Source organism: Bubalus kerabau, chromosome 4 (assembly GCF_029407905.1).
Source record: "Bubalus kerabau isolate K-KA32 ecotype Philippines breed swamp buffalo chromosome 4, PCC_UOA_SB_1v2, whole genome shotgun sequence".
In the NCBI taxonomy this organism is placed as follows: domain Eukaryota; kingdom Metazoa; phylum Chordata; class Mammalia; order Artiodactyla; family Bovidae; genus Bubalus; species Bubalus kerabau.
The window spans coordinates 14,423,916-14,440,139 of record NC_073627.1 but is presented as its reverse complement, the minus strand read 5'-3'; the positions used below and the strand labels follow the sequence as shown (position 1 = coordinate 14,440,139).

At 58.9% G+C, this 16,224-nt stretch overlaps 1 protein-coding gene across 3 annotated transcripts in view; it reads right to left on the bottom strand.

Annotated features, from left to right (window-relative positions):
* TBCD (tubulin folding cofactor D) overlaps window positions 1-16,224 on the bottom strand; it is a 146,200-nt gene that overhangs the window by 2,270 nt on the left and 127,706 nt on the right. For 2 of the 3 annotated variants that reach the window (XM_055575473.1, XM_055575475.1), the window contains 13 exons: window positions 15,023-15,141; window positions 13,728-13,819; window positions 12,914-13,054; window positions 11,914-11,997; window positions 11,251-11,409; window positions 11,031-11,169; window positions 9,770-9,891; window positions 7,907-7,984; window positions 5,396-5,485; window positions 4,911-4,998; window positions 3,895-4,001; window positions 2,175-2,259; window positions 1,944-2,028 (listed from right to left, as the gene is read on the bottom strand). In XM_055575473.1, the coding sequence (XP_055431448.1) occupies window positions 1,981-2,028; window positions 2,175-2,259; window positions 3,895-4,001; window positions 4,911-4,998; window positions 5,396-5,485; window positions 7,907-7,984; window positions 9,770-9,891; window positions 11,031-11,169; window positions 11,251-11,409; window positions 11,914-11,997; window positions 12,914-13,054; window positions 13,728-13,819; window positions 15,023-15,141 (1,352 nt within the window). In that variant the 3' untranslated portion in view covers window positions 1,944-1,980. The remainder of the gene's footprint in view (window positions 1-1,943; window positions 2,029-2,174; window positions 2,260-3,894; window positions 4,002-4,910; window positions 4,999-5,395; window positions 5,486-7,906; window positions 7,985-9,769; window positions 9,892-11,030; window positions 11,170-11,250; window positions 11,410-11,913; window positions 11,998-12,913; window positions 13,055-13,727; window positions 13,820-15,022; window positions 15,142-16,224) is intronic. The other variant, XM_055575474.1, reaches the window with a different exon arrangement.

The following is a 16,224-nucleotide window of genomic DNA, read 5'->3' as shown; positions in this document are numbered from 1 at the left end:
AGCTTGACACAACCCGGATTAGTACACCAAGGGCTCTGGTGGACACCGCAGAGGCCACGCAGGGAGGGACAGTCACGCAAGCAGCGACGGAGGGGCCACCAGCACTGCGGGTGAAACAGGTGCCTCCAGTGGGCGCCTCCTAAGGCCAGATGGGGCCAAGGACACAATCAGTGAGCCTGCAGACAGGTCAACAGAAACTTCCTAAACTGAAAGGCAAAGAGAAACAAAAATGGGGGTTGGAGGGGTGGAAAATCCAAGAACTGTGGGACAATTACAAAAAGACATGCAACATCTCTGCTCCAAAAACCATAAAACCCTGAGGGGTCCATGGATGGACACACCGTGTTCTCGGTCAAGAAACTCGGAGCAGAGACGTCACTTCTCACCTAATGGACCTTCAGGCTGCAGGCAACCTTGGCCAAACTCCCAACAGGTCTATCCTACAGGGGTGGTGCGAACCCAAGGACTGGGAAGAGAAGACGACCGTGAAGCAAAAAGAACCGTGAGGCTGAGATAACTGGGCACCAGGACCCACTGTGAGACCCCAGAGCCCTCCCTGCATCTTGAGGCCTGCATCTGGGGCTGTAGGCTGGCTGGCTCATGGATGGACAATGATCCGAGAATGGAGCCACGCGTGTGGCCTGACGCCACCACGCGGCCAGGAGGAGCTGATCAGGCAGATCGTAGTCCAAACGTAGAAAGTAATACAGTAAAGCTCTTAGGAAAAAGACTGTCAACCCTACAGGAGGTTGAGATACCCAAACAGGACAATATTAAGTCTAAGGACGAGGAGACATTTGCAGGACACACGTCCAGAAAAAGGACCCTGAAGACAAAAGTATAGAAAGATGGGCAACCTGGAGAGAACACAAAAGGTCTGACACGCAAGGAAAGACAATGTCCCAACACTTCAGATCTCAGAAAAAGTGGCCACGTTCCTGTCACCAGGGAAACCAGGGAGCGCCCATCGCAGACGCCACACATGAGCACCGTCATGCTGGAGTCTGCTTCAGCACTGCCCGCCCGAGTCCTCGGCCCGGCGAGTCCCCCAGAAACGGGCACTGGTGCCCCGGCAGCCTGAGGCGCACGCCTGGGGTGGCCAGGGCAAACACTGGGGTGCCTGGAGACCTAGAGCTTCGGCACCACGCTCTCCTGCATACAGGTCCTTCCTCAACAGCCTCTCCAGAGCAGGGTTCGTGCCCAAGGTCAGAGGGACACAGCTGGTGGGGACAGGAGGAGGGCACGGGCCCTCCCTAGGACCCCAGCCCAAGCTGCTGCGACCCACCTCCACTCCTGCAGGACCCACAGACTGAAAAGAAATAGAGCCCTGATCCTCTCCAGGCACACACGAAACAGTCTCAAGTCTCCCAATGACACAGAAGCTGCAAGAGCGGCCTGGAGCCCTCAGCGTCAGAAAACCGCAGCGACGAGGCACATGCGCCACGGAGGACGGCGGCCGCGGCAGGCGGACGGCAGCCGGCCCTGGGGGGACAAAGGCCCGGGGGGCAGTGGACACAGCGGAAGGCTGCTGTGCTGCTCCGAGGGCGAGAGATGGGTGCTCAGCGGGCCAGGCCTGGGTGCTGATGCTCCACAGGACACACGTGAGACATGCCTGGCGGAAGAGCGTGGGGGGCGGGGGGAGCAGCGGCAGGAGCACCGCCATCGCTCAGGACGGCCCCAGGGCTCAGGGTGGGCCCATCTGGTGGGACGGGGGGGGCAGGTGGGAGAGAAGAGTGTGGGCCTCGGCTCTGCCCCCATCCCACAGTCCTGCTGTGCTGCCTCCTGGGATCCTGAAAGGGATCGACATGGAATGTGTGGCACGCAGCTCATCCTGGAATGTTCTAGACCCTGGAACTCAGAACAGGAGCTCATGGAGCTGTGTTTGGAGGTCTCACAAGGAAGGGACCCCAGGTCCCCCAGGTGGCCTGAGGGGCAGGTGATACCTTGGGAACCAGCTGCGGTCTAGGCACGCCCAGGAGGTCACACAGGCGGTTCCGCTGGGCTCTCACGACCGGGAGCTCGGCGTCCCTGGGGAGGAGAAGGCAGGGAGCAACGTCAGCCATGGGGACAGTCCACGCGGGTAAATCTGCCAAGATCTTCCTGTCGGGTGTGCAGAAACCCCAATGCCCGAGATGAGGTGAAATCAGGGAAAAGGATGCCTCACCCACACTCACACAAGGCCTTGCTCCTGAATGCTTTCTCAGGAAGCCCCACCCTGGGCCAGAGCCAGGAAACACCAAGACAGCAGGGAGGTGGAGGCTAGGGCACAGATGGGTTTTATTTGACTTTGAAAGCTGTTTATTTACAACTTTCATTAAAAATAAAAATTATATTTAGCAACACCATAAAGAAAACTGAGCATGTTTTTCTTTTGTTATAAGATAAAAAAGTTATCCATAAATCCTCTGGAATTTTTTAGCAAAGGAATTGGGAACGCGCCCCCTCTGCCCTGAACTGTGAGAAGAGGAAGGCAGGTATGGGAGCTCAAGGGGACCCTGGGGCCCACCGGGCGCTGGTGGCTTCACGTCACCTTCCCTTCACGGTCCTTCTCAAGCGTGGAGGACACGCCTCTGTGCTGTTATCACTGACATCGCAGACAAGCGTGCCCTGTCCAGCGGCTCGCAGAGCAGAGGCGTCCCGTCTCCTGGGGCCATGCTTTCTGCTCTGGAATTTTCATCGCGGGGCCTGCAGCATGTTTACCAGAACGCCCTCCTCCTGGAGGCAAGGGTGTCCCAAGGAAACCTCGACGACGCCCTAAAACCCGAGGCCCTGCCCTGTCCTTCGGGGGAGCTGGGCTGCCAGGTGGGGGCGGGAGCTGCATCGACGCTCGGTCTCCATGCGCAGGGCTCGGCCCTGCAGGAACGTCACTGTTTTGAGGGAGGGCCACGTGAGGACATGATGCATGTCCCTCCCTCGTAAGCAGGGTGACCCGACCTGGACGGAACCCAGTCCTGGGGGCCTCACTGCTGCTGCCTGAGCAACCTCTGAACTTTGGTTCTGTGCCCAAAATGGGGACGAGGAGCGTAGTCACCTTGAAGGAGCACATGCAAGTGCCCGAGGGTGTGCGCATACATGTGAGTGGTGCCTGGAGCGGGACAAGCGTCACCCCCGTCATCCTGCGCTGCTGCCTGCTGGACCCTGCTCGTGGGCCACCCCTTCCCTGCTTCTCCATCAGCGCCTCCTTGCCCCACTCAACACCCCTTTCAAACCTGTCATCCAAACCCATCAAGAGTCAAGGAGCCAACAGAGATGGCAGGAACTGTGCTTAAAACAACCCTGGAGCCCTGACCTGGAACGAGGGGTGGCCCTGGGCGCCAGGAGGGAAGTGAGTGTCTGGGGTGGGAGGGAGACATTCCCCACGGAGGGAGACACTGCCCGCCCCGCCACGCCTCCCTGCACTTCTGACACCATAGTTCAGGGGGCGGGAGCTGCCATTCTCAAGTGATTTCAACCCCAATAAACTGCAGAAAGGGCGCCCAGAGCCATGACACGATCAATGGAAAAGTGGCCACAAAAAAATAAGTTAGGCTCTAACCAATCAGTGCTTGGAACAACCCAACTTTTCACTTTAAAAAAATGGTATTTGGTAAAAAATAATTTCACTTCGAGGATCTTCCAACCCAAACACCCCAGGAGCAGGAGGCACCCTCTCCTTCCTCATCCTCTTGGGTGGGAGAAAGTGAGCCTGTGCGACAGAAACGCAGACACGTAGGTGAGGAGGGGTCGGCCAGACACCACTGCCGCCTCGTAACCCAGAGCTGAGCCGAGGGCTGGAGCCCCCCTTTCCTCTAACCTCTGGAGGGTTCTGGGAGAGACCACGACACGCTCCGGGGGTCCCACTTGCCGAGGTGCTGCACCCGCCACGCTCCCGGGAGAAGGCTGGGCCACACTCACCAGGCCGTGCTGCTGAGCACAGCCATGACCTCGTCCAGGACCGCAGCGGGCACCACGTCGTAGGTCAGCACCATCTCATACACCTGGCTGGCCGTGTTCTTCCGGATCTGGCAGGACGGAGAGCAGAGCTGATGGGACCTTGGCTGGGAGCAGGGATGGGGGCCAGGCAGCTCCTGAGGGCCCAGAGTCCCGGGAAACCAGGAAAGGCTGGCTGGGCAGACAGCTAAGAGGAGCTGACCTCTCCCCACTCACGATCCATGGCCACAACCGCCATGGCCACCCCGCAGCCCCCAGCGGCCCTTATCAGGAGGAGGCCGCACAGCTTCCAACATGCCCTCGCTAAAATGCTGCGCTAAACCCTGCCCCTGATCAGAGCAGTCCTCTCACCCGTTTTCTCGTCTAGCTGTGCCTGGTGGGGACTTACTTCATGGAACAGGTGCCCTCAGAACCCCCAGGCCCACCCCCGGAGTCCTGGCCAGCAGCTCAGGGCCTGGAACCTGCATTTCTGATCATGGGGAAAGGGGCATCCAGTGGCCCCACTAGGAAGATGTCACCTTGGGGTACCTCTTCTGTCAAAGGAAGAGAAGACTGCCTGGGAACCTGACTCTGGGGTGGGGGCTGTGGGGCAGGTGCTGCCCCAGGTGGGGGTAAAGCCACTGAGCTTGAGCCTTCCAGAAGCCTCAGAACCAGAGCCCGCAGGACACTGATAGGCTGAACGCCTATTCTCGGTGGGGCACCCAGGCGTACCTGCGGCCAGGATCCCAGGGGGGCAGGGGTCCCCCCGAGTGTGGGCGTTTCCCTGGCACCCGGGCCCATTGCCTGGGGCCCCAGGGGAACATCAGGACCCACCCCCAGGGGCAGGGGCCAAGCTCAGCCATCACACGGCAGCTGCTGCAGCCACCAGGCACAGGGCACCCCGCCCACCGTGACGAGGCCCACCCTCCACTGAGGGCCGCCCACGCCAACACCAGGAAGCATCAGCCCCCCAGCACCGATGTGGGGGCCGGGACACTCACCACGGGGAAGGGGTGACAGAGCAGGAGAAAGAGCTGCAGGAGGACCTTCCTCCTCACGTCTCCGGGGAACTGCACCAGCCCACAGAACCTGCGGGGGGACCCCACACTCCAGTGAGTGACCCACAACACCCCACACCTTCGCTTCCCGGGGGCAGGAGGGGACCCAGGTGCTGCCTGTGAGGACCCCCAGGCCTCAGGGCCGTCTCCCTGCAGGGAGGCAGCCCAGGTTCAATATCCACTTTCTCTCTGTCGGTGGGGGCATCCATACCTCCACTGTCGGGATTGAGTCTTGTTCTATGACAAGGCTCCCTGACCCAGTGCCCACTGACCTGCCTAGGAGGCTGGCCCAAGGGTGGGCAGGGTTTGGCAGGGCCCCCCTGCTCTGCCAGGAACACGGAAGCATCAGAACGAACATCCCCAACCCTGTGCTCAGCTGCTGGGCCGGCCTCTCCCCTTCCCGCCTTAATAAGTTCCTTGGAACTCACACCGCGATGCTGGACCGCAGTTTCTGGACGTCTTTGGATTTCTTGATCTCTTCCTTACAAAGCGCAAGCAGCTTCACACAGAAGGGGTGACTGAAAGGAAAGGTCAGGACCTGGAGGTGGGCTTCCGGGGAGCATCTGCCGATGGCGGCCCCCAAAGACAACTCACCCCTGGGGATGCACGCCAGGGCACCCAGCTGGCCCCTTTGCAAGTGCAGCAGGGGACAGAGCCCCATTGTCCTGTTCGACAAGCCACCTTCCCCACGCACCTCCCTGTCCCACGGCCCTGCAACAGGAGGGCAGGCCACGCCCTTGCGGGGCCTCGAAGTAACAGGAACACCCAGAACCCCCACCCCACTGCATGCCTAGCCGACGTGGGCCATGGCAGCAGCAGGCTCAGCCCAGGATCAAGGAAAACGACTGCACCGTGACTGGGTCCCAGGACTCCTGCGTCCAGGTTCTTGGAGGGTCAAGGAGGGACCAGGGGCGCCCCCCACCCAGTTCTGCTTGACCGAGGAGAACGTGAGGCCATGGCGACCACGACCAGCATGGGTCTCCATGAGAGGAACATGCTCCTCTCCGGCAGAGCCGCGACCCCAGGCCGGTTCTGGACGCTGAGGTCCCTCCTGTTCTCAGCCTATGTGGCTGCTCCCCAACTCTCCTTCCTGGTGTATTTGCTTCCCCTCTGCTCCCCTCTGCCTAACAGTGGGGCACCCCTAAGGCTCTGCCAAGGCCCTGCTCATCTACATGCCTGCTCCAGCCACTTGTCTACTCCTGCCCCCCCGTGACCTCATGAGATCACATACCACCTGTTTACTGAGGACTTTCTACTGAGTTCCAGCCTTGATGATCCATCTCCTCTGGACGAGATCTATATAAGCACCTTAAACCAAACATTTCTGCTATGAACTGAATGTTCACGTCTACTATGTTGAAGTTCTAACTTGGAACGTGAGGGCATTAGGAGGTGGGGCCTTGGGAGGCTGACGAGGAGCCCATAGGGGATCAGTGGGCTAAGAGAAGACGTGGTCTCTAGTGGTCTCTCTGCCACCTGAAGACACGGGAAGACCATGTCCCTCTGCTGAACTTGGACATCCAACCTTCAGCACTGGGAGGAATGAGTTTCTGGTGTTCAACCACCCGGGCTGTGGTATTTGTTACAGCATCCTGATCTGCTCGGAGAGCCTTCCAATTCGACCCCCAGGCCTCTCTGGTCCACACCTGCTCCGTCCAGCCTTCCTGTCTGAGAACCACTGCGCCCTCCCAGGGGCCTGCCCAGGAGCCCACAGTCCTCCTCGGCTGCCTCGTGCCCGCACACCCACAGAGATCTGCTGGCAAGCTGCTCCTCTCCAGCACCAGCAGCCACGAACCCACAGCTGGAGATGAGCCTGACAACCTGGAGTGCTGCTTTCTCCTACCATTTCAGTCTGAAAATCTTCAAAGCAGGAAAATAGGTTAAGATCTGAAACAGAACGCTTAGCAAGTACAGCCATGCAATGTACACGAGGATCACACGGCGCAGCCCGTGCACGCACAGGCCATTGCTCAAACAGGAGGCATACAAACACGCAGGGCTGCACCACCCGCAAATTAAAGGAGAAACCCTTCGATGTTAAAAGAGCACTTGAGAGTCTCAGCAAAGGCAGAGCAACAGGGACCAACCAGATCCACTCCCGCCTGGAGGAACTGACAAGGAACAAGACTCAAGACGGCACCACCGAGGCCTGAGAGGCAAAGGGGGCGAGCCTGCAGCTGCCCAGCTTCCTGCCTGTGGAGGGGGTGTGGCGGGCACACAGAGGGGACCGGCGCAGAACCCGGTGCCACCCTTTTTCAAATTGCAGGCCAGAGGCCTTGAAAGATTCGCCCGAACCCTGCTCAGCACAAGGAGGCTGCCCTGGCTGTGGAAGAACCCCCAGAAATAGGACCAACGACTGTCACCGTCAGCCTAGGGGAGCTCTGAGATCAAGTGACCGAGAGCAGAGACCTCAGAAGTGGGAGAAGATGAAGCCCAGATGCCAGGGCTGCAGACGGGGAGGCTGGCGGAGCGGCTGCAGTGCTCCGTGCTCGGCAGCTGAGCAGCCTGAACCCAGTGGGGAGGGGAGTGGCCTCGCATCCGCCCCCTGTGCCCACCCCGCCCGCCTCCCAGTGGCCCCGCTCTGTCTGAGATGGGCTCTTCACCTGGCCCAGGTCTCAGCACCGTGACCATCACAGGCCCTCTGTGATCCCGTTCACCATCCAATCCACCGTCCACAGCGGTGCTGACTGCAGGCCCCCGTCAGGGGCAACGCCCCACCTGCTCCGTGTCCCAAACGGACAGCAGGAGCCCCCAACCCCCACGGGAGCCGCTGATGTTCTTGGTGGCTCTTAGAGTGTGTATAAAAGCTGACCCTGAACATACCAGGAAACTATCTCCCAGAAGCCTGATCTCTGGATCTGATCAATGGTTCTCTGCAAGGTGAGCCCGAGGCTGAACCACTGAGGCAGCACTGAACACAGAACACAGGGAGCACTCACTTCTCCTGGGCGGTGAAGATGTCGAAGCACCCGTTGGCCAGCATCTGGTCCAGCGTCTTGAGCAGCGGCACGGACACCCTGGGGGGAAGGCAAGTGTGAGACGCCAGGTGTCAGAACAGCGGAAGGGCAGACCCGCGCACGTGGGAAACTCAGTGCCGCTGCCTCGCGGGCCTCCCTGGACGGCCAACAGCTCAGCCCCAACCAAACTCCTGGCAGGACGTGCAGGAAACGACAAGCCAGTCCCGAGGCTAATGTGCAAACACCGAGGATGAAGGCAAGCCCACGCAGCGACGGGAAGAAAGCGCGGGCCTGGAGAGCTAGCACCGCTGCCTTTACATAATCGTGGCAGAGCCCAAGTGATCAAAACCGTGTGATCCTGGTGTGAAGACAAGCAAATACTTCCAGGAACAGAAGAGCTGCAGGCTGGACCACACACCCACCATTTCTGAGAATGACGCAAAAGCAACGCAGTGGGAAGGCCAGTCTTTCGCACACGTGGAGCACGGGGCGTCCACAGGAAAACCAGAACACAGGCCTGGACCTGTCGTTGCATCGCACAGAAACCAACCCCACTCAGACCCGAGGTCTGAGCGGAACACTCAAACTATGAAACTTCTAGGAGAAAACGTAAGAGACAGTCGTGGAGCCTTGAGTCAGGCAGAAATTTCTTAGACAATGACACAAAAAACACAATTCATAAAAGAACAAGGATACAAACAAGTTTATCAAAGTACAAAATGTTTCTCCTTAACAGACAGACTGTTAGGAGTGTGGAAGACAAGCTAGAGACTGGGAGGAAACGTGCAAATCACATCTCACAGAGGACTCGTCCAACATGTGTAAGGAAACCTCAAACTCCAGCAGCATGTTAAAAACACCCAGTTAAAAAAAAAAGGTCAGAAGATCCGATAGACACCTGACCAAAGAGGCTCTGCAGACAGCCCACGAGTGCCCAAGAAGAGGCCCGGCACCCTCGGTCAGCAGGGGAGGCAAATCACAGCCACGACAAACACCGCACCCCGTCAGATCAGCTGCAGTGAAAGGGCCAACCAGGCCAGCTGTGGTGAGGCTGGGGGCACCCAGATTTCTCAGTGACAGAAAGCAGATCAGTGGTTACCTTGGGGCTGGGGGGTCACAAGGGGTGGGGGCGGGGGGTCAGGAGGCGAACTGTGGGTGACAGATGTGCTTGAGTGTTTCATGGATGTTGGCATGAGTCACAACTTCTCAGACTGCACTCTTTACGTGCCTCTCGTTAGGTGTCACCCACGCCTCGGAGCGGAGAGCTCTGGGTCGGGTTCCTGTTCATTCAGACTGTCTGGCTCCCAGGAATACAGCCTATGTGAGGGGCATGCAGTCCAGCCACAGTGACCGGTGCCCGGCTGCCCTGGGCCAGCCGAGCACCGAGCCCAGGAACAGCCCTCTTAGAAGGTGCACGAAACATCCCCAAGTCTGCAGTCAGGGCTTTGGGGTCTACACTCCATCTTCTTGGAAAAGCAGTTAACAAAATGCTACAGCAAAAACGATGAGAAGACTGGTCGCTTTCCAATCCTTGTGGTCACAGTTGTGCATGAGCCACGTGTCAGAACAGCGGCCATGACATGCAGGCAGGCACGACTGGGAAGCACCCAGGCCAGAGCCGGACAAACTGTCTTGGGATCACAGCCTCTGGCACTTTACTTCCAACATACACAGCCGGCTCAGAGTGCAGGCTCCGAGGGGCCTGGGAGGTGACGGCCAGACCCGGGAACGCGTGCTTGGGTCACGCCCTTGCCTGGCTGTGCCCACCTTACCTCCCCACAAAATCCTGCTGGGCAGTGAGACCCTGGGGGTCTGAGAAGTCACTGGGACAACAGCGGCGCTCACCTGTCGTTCAGAAGATTGTCTTCAAAGACCTGCAGAAGGGTCCCGCCGAGGTCCTCCAGCGCCGCCGGGTCGTTCCGAATCTCCTTCATGTACTCAAAGAGGCCCTGTGTTGAGTACCTGACCTGCCACACAGAGAAGCGTTCTCGTAAAAGGGACAAGACCACCCTGCTCCCAGCTCCCCCTCCGGGGCTGCCTGTGTGACCGACTTTCGTCTGCTACACAGCATGGGGATCCGGCAGAGGCTGTCCAGGCCAGGCGTGAGGAGCCCATCATGGGCGTGTAGACACCCATATCAGGGAAATAGTTCTGGAGGCAACCCAAGCCCTCACACACTGTCACCAAATTTGTAAGAAGCACCACTTAGATGCCTGGCATCTGGGCGACCACTGCTGCTGGGGAGCAAAAGCAAAGGCACCTCCCCTCAGGATAACACCAAACCCCATCACACAACCAACACCCAACAGGTGAGTCCTCAGGGAGGAGTCAGCAGAGCAAAAGAGCAGGTGCAGGCCTCCCTCCGACAGCAGACACCAGCTCGTGAAACGGAGTGCAGGACAGTGGGTGATGATTATTAAAGAAAATGCAATCATGAGATGTGCAAGGAAAAAGCACAAGAACGCTTCAGATCAAACCGAATGTTTGGTAATGAAATATACAATTACTGAAACACCAAACATTCATGAGTTTGAGCAAGCTCCAGCAGACAGTGAAGGACAGGGGAGCCTGGCATGCTGCAGTCCGTGGGGGTCACAAAGAGTCAGAGACAAGTGAGGACTGAACAGCAATGACAAAATACTCAACCGTGGGAGGGAACAGGCAGGCTACACAAAACTGCAGACACTGGAGTAACTTAACAGGAGCATGAAGGAGGAGAGGACGGACAGTGAGCAGGAATGAGGGGGGCAGACACCTTTCCAAAAGTGATGAAAACCACGAACCCACTGAATTGGGGCCAAGGGAGGGATGAGAGGCGGGGGGGGAGTCACACAGGGGCGACAACAGAGCAGAACAGACAACAAACCACCAACAGAACAAACAAGCAGGGGACAGGGACCTGGAGAGACCGGCTGGGGAAGCACGGGGCCCTCACTGTGTGGGGGCGTGAATCCAGACCCGAACAAAAGCCAGGGAGCGGGCCGCCGAGCTCCTGCCTCAGGTGCCGTCAGGTCAGGGGAACACCACCTGCCCACCCCCAGAGGGTCCCGAAGGAAGGAAGGAGGCGGCGCTCCCTCACAGGGCCGCCACCCAGGCGCCTGCTCACCGTGGACTCGGTCAGGCCGCCCACGGACACGGCCAGCCCCAGCAGTGTGTGGTAGCGGTAGGCAGGCAGCCCCAGGAGGCGGGCCATGCGCGGGAAGGCCTGGGAGGGCGCGCCCCAGTTCACGGAGGCCACGGCGGCCCTGCAAGACAGGAGCGCGAGCTGGAGGGGCTGCCCCGCGGGGAGCAGGGCTGTCCCCCCGCCCCGGAGCGGGAACCAGTACCTGGGGAAAAGCCTCTCCAGCTCAGGCCGGGCGGGCACGTGGGGGATGGCGGGGCTGTCGGCGTGGAGCAGCGCCAGGAACACGCGAGCTGCGTGTGCACGGAACCGGTCGATCTTCTCGCTCGCCTGCTGGGCTAAGCAGCACATGAGCCGCTGGCAGCTGCAGACCAGAGTGCAGGGTTAGCTCATCTGGAGCCAGAGAGCGGGCACCTGGGCCAACCCGGCGGCAGGTGGGACGGGACCTGATGCCTCAGAAGCCCACGCGGAGGTCTGGAGTGGAAGCAGTGGGCCTGACATGACCATGGGCTCCAAGAAGGGGAAGAGATGGAGGAAGGGGCATCTGCAGCCAGAGGAACTGGGCTGGGGGCTGCCGGGGAAGCCAGCCCAGGTCTCCTCAGGGGCCTGGACAAGAGCAACGGAGGGGGCACGGTGACTCTGTGCTGGCAAGGTGCCCAGAGGCAGCCCGGTGTCCAGGGCACCAACAGAGCACAGGATGGCCAATCCCCAGCGGCAGCAGGCACGGGCACAGGGGCCCTGAGGTCAGGAGCTGGCTGTCCTCCAACAGGCCTGAACCCCAGGAGAGGCCAAGCCAGGGGCAGAGGCCCTGGTGTCGGGAGGGAGGGCCTGAGCTGCCCCTCTCCCCACACGGGGAGAACAGACTCACAGGGGGGGCTCGATCAGCTCTGGCTGGTTCCGACCCAGCAGGAGAGTCAGGTCCATCAGACTGGTCATGGCTGCCTCGCGGACCCTGCAGAGACACGGAGGGGCTGAGGAGCCGGCCTACTGCCCCAGGTGCTATGTGACCATCAGCCACTCAGCAGGGCCTGGCACCCTCAACCCGGGACAAGAAACACGCAGGAGGCTCGACAAAGGCTGCTGGCAGCCCTTCTCTGAGGATGCTTCCCTCACACATTACCTCAGAAACACCTGACACCCAAAGACAAATGGCCAGGGCCCAGAAAACTCTCCCACAAGTGCACATAGAAATAGCGCTGGTTTCCCCTTGAACCTTTAAGCACAGAACATACCCACTCTACAAAGTCAGTTTGTTTTTTCCTCCTGGCAAAAAAACTTTTAAAGGCTTTTTGAGAGATAAATGTATGTAGAACAGCTCCTGTTTGCTGGTCTAACTCCAGAGTGAGAGCACCATTTCAAACTTGGGACAAAGAACACTCAGTCCAGCTGGGCAATGGGGACCACAAACACGGCCCCACATCACCAGGGTCAGCAGGGACTGCACGCCCGGGGCACCCACCCTCCCGCCAAGGAGTGAGTGCCACCCAGGAGGTAGCACGTGCCATCACGCGGTCAGAAGCCCAGACCGAGCAGCCGCCTACACCAGGCGAGACGGAGACCCCGGCTCTGCATTCAGGGCAGGCCCGCTGCCTGCTGCAGAGCCGTCAGCGCCCTCTGGAAGGACGAAGCAGAACCAAAGCGTCCTCAGTGTCCAGGATCCGCTCGAGAGCCACACGGCACACAAAGAACCAGGAAGATGGGCCACGTGTCCCAGGCAGACGTGAGCCCCGGCTGCAGGCAGAGCACCATCGCCCACACTGCCCTGGGGATCAAGGGCCCAGCCGGGGTCAGAGCCGAGGTCAAGCACCTCTGGCCTTGGTGGGACACTCGTGAGGCGAGCGGGGACGAGGACAGCGCGAGCGCCTCACCAGGCGCCCACGTCCCCGCGGCTGTCGGTGGTGTAATCCTTCAGACAGTCCAGCAGCGCGCAGTAGATCTGGGCGACGTTCTCTCTGCACACAGCTTCGTCCGGAGGCCCTTCTGCCCGCACACCAACAGTCTGGCAAATCCTAAAATTAAAAACGTGTGAAACCCAGCTAATGTCTGAGAATTCCATGCAAGCTCTCCTGCCGTTCTTATCGTTTTGGCTGGATGTGTCTTTCCTGCCAGGATGCCCTCAGAACAGACCCATAACCTCAGAAGCAGACTCGTAACGCTCCTGCACTAACGCGATGCTGAATGACACGTCGCCAAGCCACATTTCTAGCGTCTACAGTTTCAGGGTGCACCGGGGGCCGTCTGTGGCTGGCCCCTCCTACCCCGCCATCCCACAGAAGGCACTCCACGGAGCTTGTCAGAGAAAGGGCAGCCCCTCCCGACGTGCATGTGTGTGACTAACGTCAGCATTCCCTCCACACAGGCAACCGGGGGGCCACGGTCACGAGCAGAAAACTCAGCCCCAGTCCCTGAGCAGGCCCACTGTCCCCAAAACACAGAGGTAAGTGCACTATGGGTTTCATTATTCATTATGACAAAACCGTAATGATCTTCTATGAGTTGGCATGTTCTCAGACAGTCCTCTGAAAAGAGAAGAAACTAGAAAATAAAAATGTTTGCCTCAAAGTAGATTCAGCCCCTGACACACGGGGCTTCTCACACAAACTGCTGTGAACATCCCTTCATGCTCAGTCGCTGGCTTTTGAGAGGACAGTGACTTTGGAGAGAAAAATCAGCAGGGCTCACCTAGAGATGGCCTTCAAGGCATCCCGCCTGGCCTCAGCAAAGCTCACGTCCTTGGGAGAAATGTGGGTAACGGCCCTCAGGCCTGCTAGAACCTGAAAAGCAAAGGCAGAACTGCTGGCCTAAAGATGCATGTCCGTGCATGCAGGGGGAGACCTGGCTTGGCACCCTGTGCCCAGAACACAGCACAGCATGGCTGGTGGCTTGTCCGGGTAGACCGCATGCCCTGGAGAACACACAGAGCCCTGAGTGGGGCAGGGGTGCCCCCAGCATTTCCCACGTCTGCCTCCTAACTACCCTCCTACCCACACCCCCATCACTGGCACTCAGGCAATCTCTGCCAGTCTGCCTCCTCCCTCCAGGGCAAGACCCTGCACCCAAGGCCAGCCATTCCCTCCCGCTCCCTGCTTGGAGGGGAGCCCTCAGCACATGAAAGTGCCCAGCTGCTCACATCTTCACCAGTTACTCTGGAAGTGACAGTTTTGTTCTAAATGCCAGGTGTTTCAAATAGAAAAGCCCCCGGGCAGGGTTTGGATGGTCTGCTCCCCATCTTGATACCTAAGTTGGTCTGGTGCCTTGGATCCCAAGGTGTCAGGGGCAGGGGAAAGCGACACAGGTGAGGGGCACATGTGTGCCAGGCACCTGGCCACAGTGACACCTGGGAGGTGGGCCGCCAGGACCACGACTGATGTTTGAATCGAGGGAAAAGGGAGTACAAAGGGAACAGTTGGGTGGGCTGAGGCTGGCAGGGTCTCCTGGGTCTGACTCTGGCACCCACTCTCCCAGGGAGCTCAGGAGCCGAGTCAGGGTATGAGGGGAGCTGATGGATCACCCTGAAAGGAGACAGGCCGAGGATCATGGAGCTCAAGGGCAAGCAGAACCCTGCCCCCCGGCCATGCCAGAGCATAGGACCCCGTGCTGGGGAGAAAAGGCCCCTCCCCAGGAGTTCTGGGGTGGGAGGCCTGGGACCCTTCACGTGGCCACGAGGGCAGCCTTCCCAGATGAGGCCGGAGACATTTGCTCCTAATGCAGAAAAGGCTGGATGGCACGCCACAGGCAAGGAGAGGCCGGGGGTGTTTCCACGGAGGCCGAGGCTCCCTCCTCAGCCAAGGAGTCAGCTCCCCCGAGCCTCCTCAGCTAGACTGCTCACCACGCTCTCACAGACCACTCACTGCCCTGGGTGTTCCCCTCCCCTTTCTTACGGATGCACACGCTGGCCTGCAGGAATCCCTTCAGCCTACATACCCCGCTCATGGGTCTGGTCCCACACGACCCCCGCCATGCTAGGCCAGCCTCACCTGCCGGAGCCGGCCCTTCAGGAAGAAGGCCGGCAGGGCACCCAAGGCCAGGGCACAGCCACAGCGAGTCATCTCCTCGGGGCTCTGGAGTTCAGCGAGATACAGCTTCACCAGCTCCTCTGAAAAGAAGGGACCAGAGCGTGACCACTGTTGTCCATTATCCACAAGACACACTCCCCAAGCACAGTCCAGAAGATGAGCAAACAGTGCTGAAGGAAGAAGGGAGGGGCGACTTAGATGCCTAGAGCAGACATGTTTTCAAAGCAGCGTAAATCAGCTAGATTGAAGAAAAGAGGTTTTCAGTAGGTGGTTTTAAGGTTTTCATAAGCAATTTTAATACACAATTTCACTCTTGAGAAAATAAAGCCAACAGTTTTATCAGTAGTCAACACGGTCAAACTTCTGTTTTTTATTCACTAAGAACACAAATGCTTTCCTCAGAAGATGAGGATACTTCCTCAAAGACCGAGAGCAAATGTGGTCCCAAGTGGGACCCCCAGGCTAGGTGCTCAGGCGCAGCAGGGGTGCAGGGGCCACTCCACACAAGACGCCCACGGCCGGTCAGGCAGAAACAGGCAGCGCAGTCAGTCAGGCTGAGAGAGCTCAGGGCTGGGAAAGCAGACCTTCCCACACGGGAGAGGCCAGTCATGGGAACTAGAGAGCAACCGAAACAGAGGTTTGACAGGGAGACACAGGACAGGCTGGTAAAGAAGCCGCCTACAATGTGGGGACCTGGGTTCAATCCCCGGGCTGGGAAGGCCTCCTGGAGAAGGGAAAGGCTACCTACCCACTCCAGTGTTCTGGCCTGGAGAATTCCATAGATTATACAGTCCACGGGGTTGCAAAGAGTTGGACACGGACTGAGTGACTTTCACTTTCACAGGAAAAGGGGCCCTGAAGCTATTCAAGAATTCAAGGAGGTCAAGTGGAAAAACCAGCTCTGTTCTCTGGAAAGGCAGCTCCGAAGTCGAGGAAGGCCAGACGCCCTTGCTCTGCACCCACCACAACCGAAGAGGCCGTGCTACCGCCTACACTTCAACACAGCAAGGCCTCTGTGATGTGCACGTGAAGACCTCACTCCTCACACCTGAGGGTGGGGGACTGGATTCCACCTGCACGGACGCGAAAGTGACACCTTTGGTGGAACTTACGATAACACACTTCAGCTGAAAATCCTCTTTCTAGACGCGGAGTCTGCGGAT